At 41.2% G+C, this 16,666-nt stretch overlaps 1 protein-coding gene across 13 annotated transcripts in view; it reads left to right on the top strand.

The window, feature by feature from the left end:
• The window catches only part of grip1 (glutamate receptor interacting protein 1), a 58,429-nt gene extending 45,288 nt beyond the window's left edge, over positions 1 to 13,141 (top strand). For 7 of the 13 annotated variants that reach the window (XM_037760661.1, XM_037760657.1, XM_037760663.1 and 4 more), the window contains 16 exons: positions 273 to 459; positions 1,440 to 1,585; positions 2,581 to 2,661; positions 2,983 to 3,052; positions 3,932 to 4,077; positions 4,757 to 4,901; positions 5,650 to 5,789; positions 6,668 to 6,868; positions 6,955 to 7,108; positions 7,306 to 7,344; positions 7,601 to 7,712; positions 7,903 to 7,935; positions 9,326 to 9,436; positions 9,521 to 9,637; positions 9,713 to 9,859; positions 9,941 to 13,141. In XM_037760661.1, the coding sequence (XP_037616589.1) occupies positions 273 to 459; positions 1,440 to 1,585; positions 2,581 to 2,661; positions 2,983 to 3,052; positions 3,932 to 4,077; positions 4,757 to 4,901; positions 5,650 to 5,789; positions 6,668 to 6,868; positions 6,955 to 7,108; positions 7,306 to 7,344; positions 7,601 to 7,712; positions 7,903 to 7,935; positions 9,326 to 9,436; positions 9,521 to 9,637; positions 9,713 to 9,859; positions 9,941 to 10,240 (2,129 nt within the window). In that variant the 3' untranslated portion in view covers positions 10,241 to 13,141. The remainder of the gene's footprint in view (positions 1 to 272; positions 460 to 1,439; positions 1,586 to 2,580; positions 2,662 to 2,982; positions 3,053 to 3,931; positions 4,078 to 4,756; positions 4,902 to 5,649; positions 5,790 to 6,667; positions 6,869 to 6,954; positions 7,109 to 7,305; positions 7,345 to 7,600; positions 7,713 to 7,902; positions 7,936 to 9,325; positions 9,437 to 9,520; positions 9,638 to 9,712; positions 9,860 to 9,940) is intronic. The other 6 variants (XM_037760664.1, XM_037760654.1, XM_037760665.1 and 3 more) reach the window with 4 other exon arrangements.
• The last annotated feature ends 3,525 nt before the right edge of the window (positions 13,142 to 16,666 follow it).

Raw genomic sequence — 16,666 nt, 5'->3', positions numbered from 1 at the left:
TGCAAAAAAACCAAGATGGTGACGGACAAAGGCAAAGATGGCGATGACCAAGAGCCATGAAGGCGACAGCCACAAACCAAGATGGCGAAGGGCAAAAACCAAGATGGCAACGGCCACAAACCAAGATGGTTATGACCAAAAACCAAGATGGCAAATGCCAAAATGTCGATCTGGAGGCTTCAAAACCGAAGTCCACAAACCAACGGGTGACATCACGGTGACTACCTAAGTTGTTGTTTACTAACAGTCTGCCTTTACTCTCTCTCTGCCAGTGTCTCTTGCGTCCAGCACCGTGGGTCTCGCCGGTCAGGTCGTTCACACGGAAACCACGGAGGTGATGTTGCTAGGCGACGGCATCATGGGGTTCGGCCTGCAGCTGCAGGGTGGAGTCTTCGCCACGGAAACGCTCTCCTCGCCGCCGCTCATCGCTTACATCGACCCCGACAGCCCGGCGGAGAGGTAATGAGACTCAACATGATCCATAATGATACTACTACTACTACTACTACTACTACTACTACTAGTGTATGGAGGACTAAAGCTGCCAGTATAATAAATAAATAAATGACTCAATTAATTAAAAAAAAAAGAAATTTATAGGGAAATAAATAAAAACTGAAATAAATGTAAACAAAAAAGAATAAATTGGGAAATACTTAAATATGAATAAAAAATGTATAATTCGTCAAATAAATACATTTTATTAATTTAATTCTATTTCTGTGAATATTTATTTATTTTCGAATGAACCTGCACATTTACTTGAAGCTTTTATTTCTACGTTTCTTTCTGTATTATTTTATTTATTTATTTATTTATTGAGTCATTTATATTATTTATTTATTATAATGGTACCTTTAGTCCTCCATACTACTACTAATATTACTAATAATAATAATAATGATATTAATAATAATGATGGTAATTTACTGTACATGGCATCTTTCATACACATAAAATGCAGCTTAAAGGGCTTTTCAAAATATAGTTTAAATATCAAAATACGTTCAAAAAGAAGGAGGCAAAATAATAATAAAATGAACAATTAAAAAATATAAATTAATAAATAAAATAATAATCACATTTTTGTGTTTTAGATTTAAGTAATATATAATTATTATATAATATACACATATATAAATGCAAATAATATAGTTTATTTATTTTATTATGGTTTAGTATTTTTATTAATTTAACTGTATTTTATTCAATTTTTGTAATCATTTTCATCTTGTATTTTATTCTATATTTGTTATGTTATTTGACATAAAATTTTTGTTTAATTTTTTCAATATATTTAAATGTTATTATTCTTTTGTTTTCCTGATAATAAACTTAAAAAAATCGTATCTATCCTGTAAGCTACACACACAGAAAATGTATAAATAGATATTAAAATATATAAATTTGAATAAAATGAAATGTGTGTGTGTGTGCAGGTGTGGTATCCTGCAGATCGGCGACAGGATTTTGTCCATAAACGGAGTTCCTACTGAAGACTCGACTCTGGAAGAAACTAATCAGCTGCTCAGAGACTCGTCCATCACCGCTCAACTCACACTGGAGATTGAGTTCGACGTGGCCGGTAACCTCACACGCACACACACATGCACACACACATACACACACACACACACACACACACACACACACACACACAGAGTTAGTTCAGTTTATCTTTAGAGAAAGAGACGCAAAGTATCGTCAAAAGTTCTCCTTTTTTTTTTTTTTTTAAGTTATTTTTTGGGGTGATTTTTAAGTATTTATTGATAGGACAGTGGATAGAGTGTTGGAAAGGGGGAGAGAGAGAAATGACATGCGGAAAGGACCACAGGCCGGATTCGAACCCTGGTCCACCGCTGCTAGGACTGAGCCTTGGCGATACATGGGCGCTCGCTCTACCGACTGAGCTAACCAGCCGCCAAAGTTCTCCTTTTTAGCTTTGGTTGATAAAATTAAAACTGCTGTGAGACAAACCCGCCGTCTGGTGTCTGTGTTTACTTCTTCTTCTCTGGTGTCTGTGTTTACTTCTTCTTTTCTGGTGTCTAACTGTAATCTGTCAGACTCTTTGTCACAAATATCCTCCAACGCCTGAGCTGAATAAAACAACACGTAGTCACTAATGACTCACACACACCGTGAAGGAGTTACTGTATGAGATCTCACTGATGCTAATAACAGGTTATAGCTCCACTGATATAAACAACCATATGGACACTAGCCTGGTCCCTCTATGGAGGACGGAACCTGACAAAAATAAATGAATAAATAAATAAATGACTCAGTAAATGAATAAATATGTCATTAAATGTTGCAAAAATAATATTAAAAATAAATGTAGCCATTAATTAATTGATAAAATGTGACATAAATTGATATTTCTGCTTTAATTTGCTTCTTTATTAATTAATGTATTAATTTTTAAATGTATTTTTTTATTTTTTTATTCGTTTATATATTTATTTTTGCATTTATTTTATTTTTATTTTTAAATGTATGCATTCATTTATTAAATATTCACATATTTATTTCTGCATAATTTATATAACTTTTCTCTGTCTCTCTCTGTGTGCCTCTCAGAGTCGGTCATTCCCAGTTCAGGAACGTTTCATGTGAAGCTCCCAAAGAAACCCGGAGTGGAGCTGGGAATCACCATCAGCTGTGAGTAAACACACATTCCTCTGTCTGCAGGCTGTCGGATAAAAATAAATAATTAAAAATGATTTCATCATGATATATTCTCCTCATGTTGCGAGACACATTTGTCAGTTCAATATTATATGAGACCTGCTTTGATTTCCTTTTTCCTTTTTAACATTTAATCATTATCTGGAGTCGTAGTGGAGTAAACAAACTGAATTATTCACTGTTTCCTGTTTGAACTTTTCTCTCTGTGTGAAATCATCTGTAACCCGTCTGTGTGTCTGTCTCTCTATCTGTCTGTCTGTCTGTCTGTCTCTCTATCTTTCTGTCTGTCTGCAGCTCCGTCCAACAGGAAACCAGGTGATCCTCTGATCATCTCTGACATCAAGAAAGGCAGCGTCGCACACAGGTACACACACACACAAGACACGCTTTACTAGCCCGAGTTGGACCACCGGTATCATTTGTGTTCATTCGCTCTAGACGCGCCGGAGAGGATGAGGAGCACGTCTCCATAGATACCAACAACTTTTCCAACCAAACGCCGTCGTGTCTGGGTACATATCACCTGGCGGCGAGCTGTATTCACATACAGTGTCATTGACTGACTGTATCTAGCAAGCCACACCTCGCTACTGCGGATCAAAATTATGCCGAAATAACAAAATGATGTTGATTTCAAAGAAGTCTGAATTCATTTTTTGTCAGGTCTGTCTGCAAGATAACAAACAAACAACTTTTAAATTGCTTGTTTTCTGAATGGAGTTTGGATCGATCAGTGCCAGGATCAGTTGGAGCCTCTTTTCCAGCACGCTAGAATAAACTTTCCTGGGGAGGCTGAGCAGTGTGATACCCCGATAATTGGAGCACACCCTTTGGTCCCCATTTTTAGAAATGGGAACCACCGCCAGTATCTCGGTGTGAATCTCTTCCACCCTTTGGCAACCTCTGCCAAGGATATGGACAAGCCTCATAATTACCTCATAATTGTACTTAAGTACAGTACTTGAGTAAATGTACTTTCGCCACTGCTAACAGTAGAGTGTCAGCTGGGTTGAAGCTCAGTCAGCTGTCTGTAGTTGGTTGGTTAATTAGGCTAACAGTCCAGGTCAGTATGTATGTGTATGTGTTGTGTTTTGTAGGTCATGTGTTTTGGAGTGTGAAGCAGAAAATGTGAGTTAAAGAGCTTCTGTCAGCAGGTAGCATCTGTTATATCTGTTTTACAATGAGGGAACATTTCAGAATATAAATGTTAGATAACGTTTCTGTGTTTGTTTGTTTTTTTCAGGACGGGAACGTTGGAGCTCGGCGACAAGCTGCTCGCCATCGATAACATCCGGGTGGAGAACTGCTCCATGGAGGAAGCTGTTCAGATCCTGCAGCAGTGTGAGGAGCTCGTTAAACTGAAGATCCGAAAAGACGAAGACAACTCGGGTATGAAGTTTATTTTACTTCCATCAGTGTGTTGTATATTTATGGGAGGTAATGACAGCTGCATCCTCTAGAGGGCACTAATTCGACTCTAAACTGTGTTCAATTTACCCAAACAGTGGTGGAATGTAACTAAGTACATTTATTCAAGTACAAATTTGAGGTGGTTTATACTTTTCTTGAGTATTTTCTTCTCAGAGTTTCTATATCAGTTTAATTGTACGCTATATTTAGAATATCTTCAACGCTTAACCTTGCCGTCAGCCCTTTCTGACGGGGAACTGAAGCCGTTATCTATGCTCTCTTCAAAGCCACCAGACTCCACTGAGAAAAACAGTAATTTAACCTTGCAGAACACGGGTGTTGCTGGTCTACTGCTACCTCGATCGGTTAGTTTGTTTGTGTTATTGTGTGACTTTGTTGAATCTGAGCTAACCCTTTAAAACACCAAAGTCACACAATAACACTAACGATCAATCGATGCAGCGGTAGATCAGCAGCTCCCGTGTTCTGAGAGGTAAAATTACTGTTTTTATGAATGGAGTCTGGTGGCTTTGGAGTAGGGCTGAAACGATTCCTCGAGTAACTTGATTACTAAAAAGCATCGATGCAAATTATTTGTCCCATCATGCCGTGTGCTCAGTCAACCTGATATTGAATGAATCTTAATTGAACTTTTCAGATGAACAGGAAGTGTCTGGTAGCATCATCTACACGGTGGAGCTGCAGAGGTACGGAGGCCCGCTGGGAATCACCATCTCCGGCACCGAAGAGCCCTTCGACCCCATCATCATCTCCTCACTGAGCAAGGGAGGGCTGGCTGAGAGGTACAAGCACTCTCTGATTACATTAATATTACATTAATATACATTAATATGGTATATGTTCAAGATTCAAAGGTCATATTTGTCATATGCTCGTATGCTCGTTGAGGGAAAAAGGCTAATGTGTAATTAAAAGTAATTATAGTTGGAATAAGAGTTTTACGCTGAAACAGTGTCAAACAGTGACAGTTGTGTTCAGATCAAAAATCAAGTGGAGAATGTCGCCCTCTGCTGTTAATGATAAATAACATTTTAATTTTATTACACTTTAATATTTTTTTCTTTATGGTTAGTTTATTTATTTTATTTCAATACTTTGATTTTTTTAAAATGTTGTCAAATTTTCATTTGTATTTGAATATTTTGATTTATTTAATGGATCAGAGACAAAAACTATACTGCTGTTGCAATTTTACTTAATGTTCTACTAAAACTACAGTTTTAAATTATGTTTTATTGTTTTTTAAATAATGGTATCAGGTGTAATCTTGTCAGGAGTTGCTGCAGGAATCAGAATCAGGTTTTGGCCTAGGTGTTTTGGTGCATAGAGGTCACATTAAACATAGTAAGAGAAAAGAAAAAGACAAGTACTTTAAAAGTCAAGGATACTAAATATAAAAATGATAATTTACAATTAAAAATATGTCAAATATATCCGTTTCTAAATTAAAAGAGCTGCACAGTGTTTAAAAAGGACCGAGTGTGCTAAATATTCAAGCATGTATATTTGTGCGTGTGATGTGTGCTGTAGGACCGGTGCGATCCATGTCGGTGATCGTATTCTGGCGATCAACAGCAGCAGTCTGAAGGGGAAACCTCTGAGCGAAGCCATCTGTCTGCTGCAACAAGCTGGAGAGACGGTCACACTGAAGATCAAGAAGCAGGGAGACCGTACGTATACACGCTTTATATATATATATATACACAGAATACACATACAAGGGATTATTTTTCAGGAAGTCCATGAATGTATGGAGGAGGGAACCTGCCAAAATAATAAATAAATACCCGTCATTTGCATAATGAAGCAGAAATGCGTAAAAAAATGTGTAAAGAAATATACAAAGAAAAGAAATCAGAAATAAATACATTTGGGTAAATAAATAAGCGGTGAAATGCGAAGTGAAAATTGTGCATAAATAAATACATACATTTAAAAATAAATATAAAATAACTAAAAAATAATAGCAAAAATAACATAATTAATTAAAAATAAATGCAAAAATTAATAAATACATTTTAAAATTGATAAAAATAAATACATAAATAAAAACATACATTTAAAAATAAATTTAAAATAGATAAATAAATAAGTGCAAAATAAATAAATAATTAAAAATAAATGTATTTAGACAAATTTATTTATTTACCCAGTCATTTATTTATTTATTCATTCATTATTGATTTTGGCAGGTTCCATCCTCCATATAAATGAGCCCCAAAACCTGATAGCCGCAATTTGCATCCAAATTCATTCTCCTTCATAACTCGGTCAAATCTTAACACTCAGACATGATACACATGTTTTTAGATGCAGTTTAACTGACACTTTCCAGGGATATTTTTTTTTATCTTTTTAAATCCCATAAAACTGCTTAGAAATCATAGTAAAAAAATGCTCCTTCATAACTGCAGAACTGCAACCTGAACTGTAAACAAATATAGGCTAAGAAACACGGGGCTCAAGTTGTATCCGACAGTGTCAAAACCCCGGCTTTTAAGCTAAATAAACATTGTCTTAGTAATAAGAATGTTTTTTCTCTCTTTAGTGTCCCCAAAGTCTTGTGGGATTGGCTCAGGCCTGGGGATGGGGGCGGGGATTGTCCATGAGCATCAGGACGGGGTGGACGAGCCTATTGTCATGGTCGCGCCTCTGTCGAGCCAACGAGCGTTCAACACGCTGCCGTCCGTCGACAGCGCTGTGGAGTCCTGGGACGGATCCAACATGGAAAGCAGCTTTACCACCCCGGGTAGGAAGCTCAACCTCTGACCTTTGACCTTCTGATCTTTACCCTCTGAAGTAGACTGTAGCACTAAAATATTTCTCTGTGTCTAGCGCCACCGTTTCAGTCGTCTCCGTACAGTTTCCACGAGTGGCGCAACGCCAAGACAACCAACAGCCAATCATCTTCCTCCACTCGCCAGAGAGCCAATCCGCTGTCAGATCTGGGCCTGAGCGACGATGACTGGGACCGCCCACCACTTGGAGGGTGAGCGACACGTATAAAGAATACAAAAATGATCTGGGTAACACAAACAAACAATAATGATATTTCTGAGAGAAATCACAATGGACGGGGATTTAAAGTCCTCCATACCATTAGCGTGTTAGCGTTCCTTATTCAAATCAGTGGGAGTTGCTAGCAGCGAGCTAACAGCAGTAACAGCAGTGTGTCTCTGTCTGCAGCGGCTGTAATCTGCCCAGCGGTCTAATCAGTGACAGCAGGTACCATACTGACCTTTGACCTTTAACCCCCCCACACAGTCCTCTGTCACCCCTCCAGCAGAAACCCTCACCTGGTGACCTTTGACCCCTGCCTCACTGCCGACACATACACCCGGTGGATGTGTATGTCGTCGCTGCACATGTTGTCCCTCACAACTCTCACCAGCATGACCTGTCCCTCACCGGCCTCCTCTGTGTGTGAGTCCATCAGAATGTTCTTCTCTCAGATTGGCTGACCTTTGACCTTTGACCCCAGGTTCACTGTGGGACACGACGGGACGGAACCGGACCAGGAGGAGAACTTCTGGTCTCAGGCTCTGGAGGATCTGGAGACCTGCGGCCAGAGCGGCATCCTCAGAGAGCTGGAGGTGAGTAGTACTGTTAGACGTAGTAGTACTTAGTAGTAGTAGTAGTAGTAGTAGTAGTAGTAGTAGTAGTAATAGTACTGTATAGTATACATTCTCAAAGAACTGAAAGAAGTGCAGCCGTAAACGTTGAGTTTATATTATATATATTTATATATTAAGCTGAAAAGAGAAATGACTCCTTCTCTTCCAGGAGTCTGGAAAGGAGACGCACCTCCTCACTCTGGTATCCTCCTTCCTCTCCAGCTACTAACGCTCCTCTCTGTTCTCCTGTCCTCCTGTCCTCTCCTCTCTCCTCTCTGTTCTCCTGTCCTCCTGTCCTCCTGTCCTCTCTTCTCTCCTCTCTCCTCCTATCCTCTCCTCTCTCCTCTCTGTTCTCCTGTCCTCCTCACATCTCTCCTCGCTGTCCTCCTGTCCTCTCCTCTCCTCTCTATCTTCCAGTCCTCTCCTCTCTCCTCTCTGTCCTATCTGTCCTCTCCTCTCCCCTCTCCACTCTGTCCTCGTGTCCTCTCTGTCCTCTCCTCTCTCCCCTCTGTCCTCTCCTCCTTTCTGTCCTCATGTCCTCTCCTCTCTCCTCTCTGTCCTCATGTCCTCTCCTCTCTCCTCTCTCCTATCTCCTCTCTGTCCTCTTGTTCTCTCCTCCTCTCCTCCTCTCTTCTCTCCTCTCTTCCTTCTCCTCCTCTCTCCTCTCTCCTCTCCTCTCCTCTCCTCTCCTCCTCTCTCCTCTCCTCTCCTCTCCTCTCCTCTCCTCTCCTCTCCTCTCCTCTCCTCCCTCTCCTCTCTCCTCCTCCCTCTCCTCCTCTCCTCTCTCCTCTCTGTCTCTGTTAAGACTTCCAGCGTTGTCCAACATCAGACATGTTTTTTTGAATGTGACTCTAACCGCACCCCCCCAGCAGCAAAGCTACACCGACCATGGTGACGTCATTGTGACATTCTAGTGACATCACCCAGCTTCTGACCAATCACGTGGCAGAGTCATGTTGCAACCGGGCATGGCAGTTTGAGCAAGGCATGCTGGGAGAGCTTGTGCAATGCCTGATGGGTAGTTTGTTTTGCCAGTCATGAAGCAGATCTGTTAAGTCATGCATGCGTCTGATGAGTCCTTGATTCTGATTGGCTGACGAGTGTTGAGTGATGTGAGAAGACAAAGATAGACACTGTCATCAAGTTTAAGTATTGCGATTCAATATTATGATTTATTGCTATTTTTGTTAACTTTTTTAACACTAGACCATGGGAAAAGTGAATCATACACTTCTAGGGACTTTTTACTTTGGATAATATCTAAATTAATACGGTAAAAATGTTTGATTTTCAGCATGTACGTAGTCAGAGATGTCCTGAAGTCAAATAGATCAGTCATTGTCAGGAATTATTTATTAGATATTATTTTTTCCAGCGATCCTAGATCCTAGGAATCCCATCACAATAGAATCTGTGAGTAGAAACTGTCAGTAGAGACCTGTCCTTCCCGTCCTGGTGTGATCATGGCAGCTGGGGTCAAAGGTCGGACTCCCATGATGCCTTTTACCTCCGTGTATTTGATGGATCCAACTGACTGTTTCATTTCTGATTGGCATGTCTGTGATTGGATATTTCTGATTGGCTGTCTCCAGGCAACCATCATGTCCGGCTCCAGCCTCAGTCTGAACCATGACCCCGCCCCCCTGCGCAGCACACTGGGACGCCAAGCGAGCTTCCAGGAACGCAGCAACTCCAAGCCGCAGGTAACCCGCGCTGACTTTGACCTCTGACCTAATAAGTGACTGTTATGTCGTATCTTTAACGTGAATGTTTGTATCTTTGATCAGGTGACCACTCGTTCCAACACCTTGCCCTCTGACCCCCAGCGCCGAGCCTTCGCCATGAGGAAGATGAGGCAGGAAGTCAATGAGATCCTGAACCAGAACCCTGTGGAGCTCCACAAGGTGACCTTTGACCCTTCAAAGTGTCTGTTCATAAATCTACTTGTTGTGATCCTGACAGTGTGTCTGTGTTTGTAGCTGACTCTAGAGAAGGCCTCAGATCTGGAGGATTTCGGTTTCAGCGTTTCTGACGGTATGTTGGACCGCGGCGTCTACGTTAACAACATCCGACCGGGAGGCCCGGCAGAGCGGGGCGGCCTCCGGGCTTACGACCGAATACTCCAGGTACATAAACACGAGTACGCACAGCCACGCTAGCACATCTGTGAGGCCACTCAGGCACATGAACCGTTTCATGTCTTCCAGATTAACCACGTGCGGACCAGGGACTTCGACTGCTGCCTCGTCGTTCCGCTGATCGCCGAGTCTCCGAACCATCTGGAGCTCGTCATCAGCCGAAACCCCACCTCCTCCTCCCTGCTGGCCAATCACACTGACGGCATCACCAACAGCAGCCACTCCCCTCAGCCAATCGGCAGCGAGCTGGGACCATCGGAGCTCTGCATTGGCCACGGGGAGGATGGTGTTCCGATCAAGTGGAGCCAACCGGGTGACGGTCTGGGTGCGGGGCTTGGGATGGGTCAGGTGAATAATAATTCCTTATAGCAGACCGAAACTGGATTAAACCGGTTCTAACCAGACTGGACTGGAGAGGTCAACAAGGAGAACAATACAGCAAAGTTGAATTAAACTGGTTTTGACCCATCCAAACTGGTTCAGAGTGGACCCCCCATGGTGCTACACACACCCTCTGGATGAACTTTGACCTTTGACCACTTAAGTTTTGACCTTTGAACTGCTAAAGCAGCCTGAAAGCACACTGATGGACCGGAGCAACTCCTCACCTTTTCACTTGAACCAGTTCTGCATACTGGTCCTTCTGGTGTCACTGGAACCAGAACTATAACTACTGATCCTACTGGAACCATAGCCAGAGCTACTGGTCTAACTGGTCTGAGCCCAGAGCCATGGCTACTGATTCTATTGAAGCCAGATCCACCGCCAGTGGCTTTACTGGTTTAGGATTAATGGTTACTGGTTCTGCAAGCCTAGAACTTGGGCTACTGGTCCTGCTGAAGCCAGAGCCACAGCCAATGGTCTTACTGGTTCAAGACATGTGAGTTCTGATATTACTGGTTAGAGAATCATGGCTACTGGTCCTACGGAAGCCAGAGCCACAGCCAATGGTCTTACTGGTTCAAGACATGTGGGTTCTGGTATTACTGGTTAGAAAATCGTGGCTACTGGTCCTACAGAAGCCAGAGCCACAGCCAATGGTCTTACTGGTTCAAGACATGTGGGTTCTGGTATTAGTGGTTAGAGAATTGTGGCTACTGAAGCCAGAGCCATAGCCAGTGGTCTTACTGGCCCAAGACACATGGGCTCTGGTCTTAGTGGTTACAAAACCATGGCCCTATTGAGGCCACAGCTAATGGTCTTACTGGTCCAAGACACATGGGTCCTGGTCTTTCTGGTGACAGAACCATGGGTACTGGTCCAACTGAAGCCAGAGCCAATCGTCAAAACATGGTTCTTGTTCATGGGTTCTAAGCCAGAACCATCACCACTGTCTTCTACCAGACCAGGACTGTGGCTCCATCTGGTCTTTACTAGGACCAGAACCATGGCCTCTGGTGGTACTGGCCAAGGACCACAGCAACACAAAGACTGATGGGACTCCAGAATCTAGAACCTGCTGATGGACAAACAGGTTGCCAAGGAGACTAGGGATACTCCGATCAGGCTATCTAGGGCCGATGTCATTGGGATCGTCCAAACCAGTACTGATTACCGACTGGTTTCTGTTCTTAAACATTGATTTATGTCACAACCTTGTGGGTAGAAGTACCTTTATTGGCTCAGAGGGTTGGGATACCATTAAAGATGGTTATAGTAAAGTGCAAGATTTCGTTTAGTGGAGGTGATTATGACATTTTGGGTAATCCTGCAGATTTACGAAAAAAAATGAAATCCTCCATTTCGAAAAGAACTCCAAAATTCCCCTTTAGCTCATAGCAAATTTTTAAGTAAACATGGAGCTGGAGGCTAAACAAAGGAAAGACTGGAGGCTAACACTAGCAGTGGGCTAAAGTTACACATCTAAAATGTCATCTTGCTGTGTTGTTGGGTGCCAGAATCCAGATATCACAGACATTTGAGATGACAAACTGTGATTCAAGACTCTAGCGAGCTACAATATCGGAGAAACGTTTCAGAGAAGGAGAGTAAATGTGGTAATATTCAGCCTTCTGCTAACTGCAGCCGTGAGCCATATTGGCTGCGGTTAGCAGGAGGCTAAACTATGATCAACCCCTTCTCTCCATCTCTGAAACGCTTCCCCGATATTGTACGACTCTCTTTTTGACTGACTTTACTGAAGGATAGTTAACTATAGGCATCCAAAGATTTATACGTCGACTTTCTCAACTAACACTCGTGATCCTGGAGAGTGAGTGACAGCACATATTGAGAGAAACAAGTATTTTCTTCAGCCACTGTTAAAAAAACAAGCCGACAATACTTGCTGGCAAACGTTAACTAACGTGTTCAGAGTATTTTTCTGCCTCCACTAAATACCTCATCATGTTTACTAACAGAAAAGGGTGCTATTGCTTAGAATTTTTTTTTTAATTTGAACATCTACTATTCCATGACAACTGGGCTTACTCCATCTGCTATAGAAGATCATGTCATTTGAGTGAAAACTCCACAATAGCTACTAAATGGACGTTATGGTGAAATTGTTTTCTCAACAAAATTGCCCATTTTGTTTGCATTAGTATTAACAAATTTGAAAGGATACCCAGCCCTAGTGGTGGAAAACAGGCAGCCATGAGGGATTTTGTAACGATGACACAATATTTTTTTGTATTATATGTCAATTTTAAGACAAAAATCAAGTCAATAATTATCAGCTGGTATTGATCGGAGCATCCCTAATGAATTGTACAGAAAGACAGAGGGTTTACTGTTTAAGATTTTAGTTCTGTGCCATGAATGAGCTGCAGACCGGAAGAGTAATAATAATCATGATTACAATAAGGATGATGATGATGATGATGATGATGATGATGATGATGATGATGATGACACTGAGCAGTTCAATAAGAATCTTTTTCTACTGTTTACACCTGTTGGACTGGCCACACTGTGTGTATGTATGTGTGCGTGTCTGTGTGTGTGTGTGTGTGTGTGTTTGTATGTTATGTGTGTGTGTGTTAAACACAAGGCCAGTTAAGCCCCTCCCACTTCAATTCCTCGTCTTGGCTTTGCCCCGCCCCCCTTCTTCTTCCCTCGACCAATAGGCAGCCAGGATGACAGACAGACAGACGGCAGTTCTGAGAGATTCAGCTGATTGGCTGGAACCAATCAGAAAACAAAATCTTCCGTGCCTGTCTGTGATTGGTTCTCCTCGACACACAAGCAGACCAATCAGCTACCAGGAAGAAGCCAAGCATGCCCCCACCCCGACTTCCCTGACCCCCCCACCCAACCCCACACCCCCCAGTAACAGTGATCTATTATGCTAATCGATCGGTGTGTTTTTTGATTGACTGTTGTCAGTTTTCTCTGTTTGTTTGTTTGTTTGTTTGTTTCCATGGCGACTGAACCTGAAAAGATGTAAAATAGATTAAAAAACGGTTCAGTCCCCGTCGCTGTTCACATCGAGACCATCGAATCCCGAAAAACCTTCACCTCATAACCACGAAAAACAACAATGTTACACGAGAAAATAATCCTGATGGAACAGGAAACCTGTGACAGTAAATACCTGTGTGTGTGTGTGTGTGTGTGCGTGCGCGTGTGTGTGTGTTTATTTTGGAGTGATGTCAACATCTTCCTGCTCTCACCTCAGTCTGAACTCACTATTTAAACTGGCCATTCAGAACCCTCCCTCAGCACCAACCACCAGTAGAAACCCTCCCTGAGCTTTAACAACCAATACAGGATAGGAGCGCTGTGATTGGCCGTTTCTGCGTGGACAGTTGGGATTGGCTGCGTCCCAATCTTCGTTAACTGTGACGTTTTGAATCTGAAGCACAGTGCTAGCATATAGTTAGTTATATGGCTAACAGACGCCAAGCACAGGGCAAGCATAAGCCTAACATGTGGCTACCGTGGGGTTAACACACACAGCACAAGGCTAACAGACCGTTTCAACAGAATTGCATCGCTAGGCAACAGCTTGGGTCCATGTTTACTTCCTGGCAGCCGATGTCATTCACATACACTGCAACAAGGAGCCTATAAAAGAAGTAAGGATCATTACGTCATCGTCACACCATTCTAATTTTGCAAATACCGATATAAAGGTCTTTATTTATAGAGGCATATAGAACCTTTTTTGTGCGTTTTTTGTTAGCTGGAGGCAAAACAAAGGAAAGACTGGAGGCTAACACTAGCAGTGGGCTAAAGTTACACATCTAAAATGTCATCTTGCCGTGTTGTTGGGTGCCAGAATCCAGATATCACACACATTTGAGATGACAAACTCTGATTCGAGGCTCTAGCGAGCTACAATATCGGCGAAACGTTTCAGAGATGGAGAGTTGATGTTGTCACGATAGCACTGCGCTTTCCTACGCTGTGACAAGAGTGTGTAAATGAAGCATTAAGTTGTTAAAATGTACTCATTTAATAACTGGTTAGTTAGATAGCTACCTTGCTGATGACCCTTCCTTCTTTTATGGTTACTTGCACTGCAACAGGAAATAAACTGGGACACATTTCTAATGTTTACAACTGTGAAACGGCCTATAGGCTATGGTTAGCACGCTGCTAACACATCTAGCCAACATACCTAGATGTTAGCACATGACTAACCCGGGGCCAACACCTGGCTAACAAAGCCAGTGTATGGTTAGCACACACCTAGCACAAGGCTAACATAGGGCTAACATGTGGTTAACACGGCCAGTATTTGGTTAGCACACAGCTAACACAGAGCTAACACCTAGATAACGCCGCTAGACCTAGAACAAGGACGCGTTACAAATCGCATACTTTTTACTTCTAGTACATACTGCAGCTGCGTAGTGTTGCATGCAGTATGCATAACATTGCGCCTTTAGTACGTACTGTGCGTTCCAATACCCATACTACCCTACTATTTACCCTACTATGAAGTATGCCAAAAAATACCAGGACGTCCTACTACACCCGGTCACATTTTGCAGTATGCAAGCCAGCATGCTTTTCTGGCTATTTTGACCCACAATCCTCTGTGCAGGGGATACATGAGCAAGAGGGTCAAAGTTCAAGGTGCAATGTTGTGAGGAAGTAGTATGTCCCGATTGTATGCATACTGCATGCAACAGTAGTATGTACTTTGTAAGGGCAGCTGCAGTACGTACTAGAAGTAAAAAATAAAAAGTATGCGATTTGGAACGTAGTCTCCCACAGGGCTAACACCGGGTAAATGGACCCAATATTTGGTTTAGCTCATACAGGGCTAACACAGCTCTTAGTTTTCAGTTAGTACATGTTTAGTATTCACCATTTTATGGGCAACATTACACAAAAATCCTGTTGGTAGCCTTTGCCAGATGATTAGCACTGTTAGTATTTTAGCGCTCGGCCAAGACAAAACTGTTCCACTAATGTGGAAAAAGCCACAGAGCTGAGGGCCGTGGCTTCAGGAGGGTTTGATGAGTGAGATCTAAAGCCATACACACTGTGTTTGTGCGCATGTATTAACTGTGTGTGTGTGTGTGTCTGTGTATATGGGGGACTAAAGCTGCTATTATATTAAATAAATAAATGACGCAATAAATTAAATATATAGGGAAATAAATTAATAGAGAAATAAATAAATTGGGAAATAATTAAATGTGAAAATAAATGAAAACAATAATAAGTAATTTCTCAAATGAATATTTTTTTTATTTATTTTTCTATTTCTGTGCATATTTATTTATTTTCAAATGAACTTGCACATTTATTTGATAATTGATGCTTTTATTTCTACATTTCTTTATTATTTTATTTATTTATTGAGTAATTTTTCTTATTTATTTATTATAATGGCAGCTTTAGCCCTCCGTATATGTGTGTTTGAGTGTGTGTGTGTATATAACATTGCAGGGATTTGCACTCTAGTGATTCACCTCAGTAAGACATCCGCCCACACACACACACACGCACGCAGACACACACACACACCCACACACACACATGCATTGCACTGCCATTTGAAATAGTGGGTCAGATTAGTTTCCATGTAGCTTCACCAACCAACCAAACTGTATTTTTCTTTAAAGGAACAGGGATGTTGTAAAGTATTTTTGTACAAATTTAATACTTTGGTAGCATGACGTTCCTGGTGTTTGTCCTGTCGGGCTCCACTGCTCTCCTCCACCCCCCTTTGTATGGACGACTACTGAGCAACAATAAAGATGAAGACCTGCTGGGAGGACTGGACTCCATGTCTGTTTTTAAAATAAACAAGGTTAATTTATTTATTTTTCATTTTACTGCACAGTGTTGCACAATGAAATGTGATTTGTAGACCCGTCATTCTACACACACAGAACATATATACGATTATTTTAATTAGAAATACAACAAAATAAAATGATCAGTATGCACTGAGAGACACATTTTACAGTGGAAAACAGCAACATAATATTATGAGTATAAAGTCATAATATTACGAGAAAAAAGTTGTAATATTATGATAATAAAGTCCTAAATTTAAGAGAAAAAAGTCGTAGTATTATGAGAATAAAGTCAGAATATTATAAAGTAGTAATTTTAAATGCTATTTTTTTTATAATAATTTTACGACTTTTTTTCTCGTAAAGTTATGACTTTTTTCTCGTAATATTACGACTTTTCTCATAAAGTTGACTTTATTCTCATAATTTTACGACTTATTTCTCGTAAAGTTATGACTTTTTTCTTGTGATGTTACGACTTTTTTTCTCGTAAAGTTATGACTTTATTCTTGTAATTTCACAACTTTTTTCTCGTAAAGTTATGACTTTTCTCGTAATGTTACGACTTTTTTCTCATAAAGTTTACTTTATTCTC

This window comes from Sebastes umbrosus, chromosome 23 (assembly GCF_015220745.1).
Source record: "Sebastes umbrosus isolate fSebUmb1 chromosome 23, fSebUmb1.pri, whole genome shotgun sequence".
NCBI lineage: Eukaryota > Metazoa > Chordata > Actinopteri > Perciformes > Sebastidae > Sebastes > Sebastes umbrosus.
Note: the sequence above shows the minus strand (reverse complement) of the source record. Positions and strands in the feature narration are given on the sequence as shown.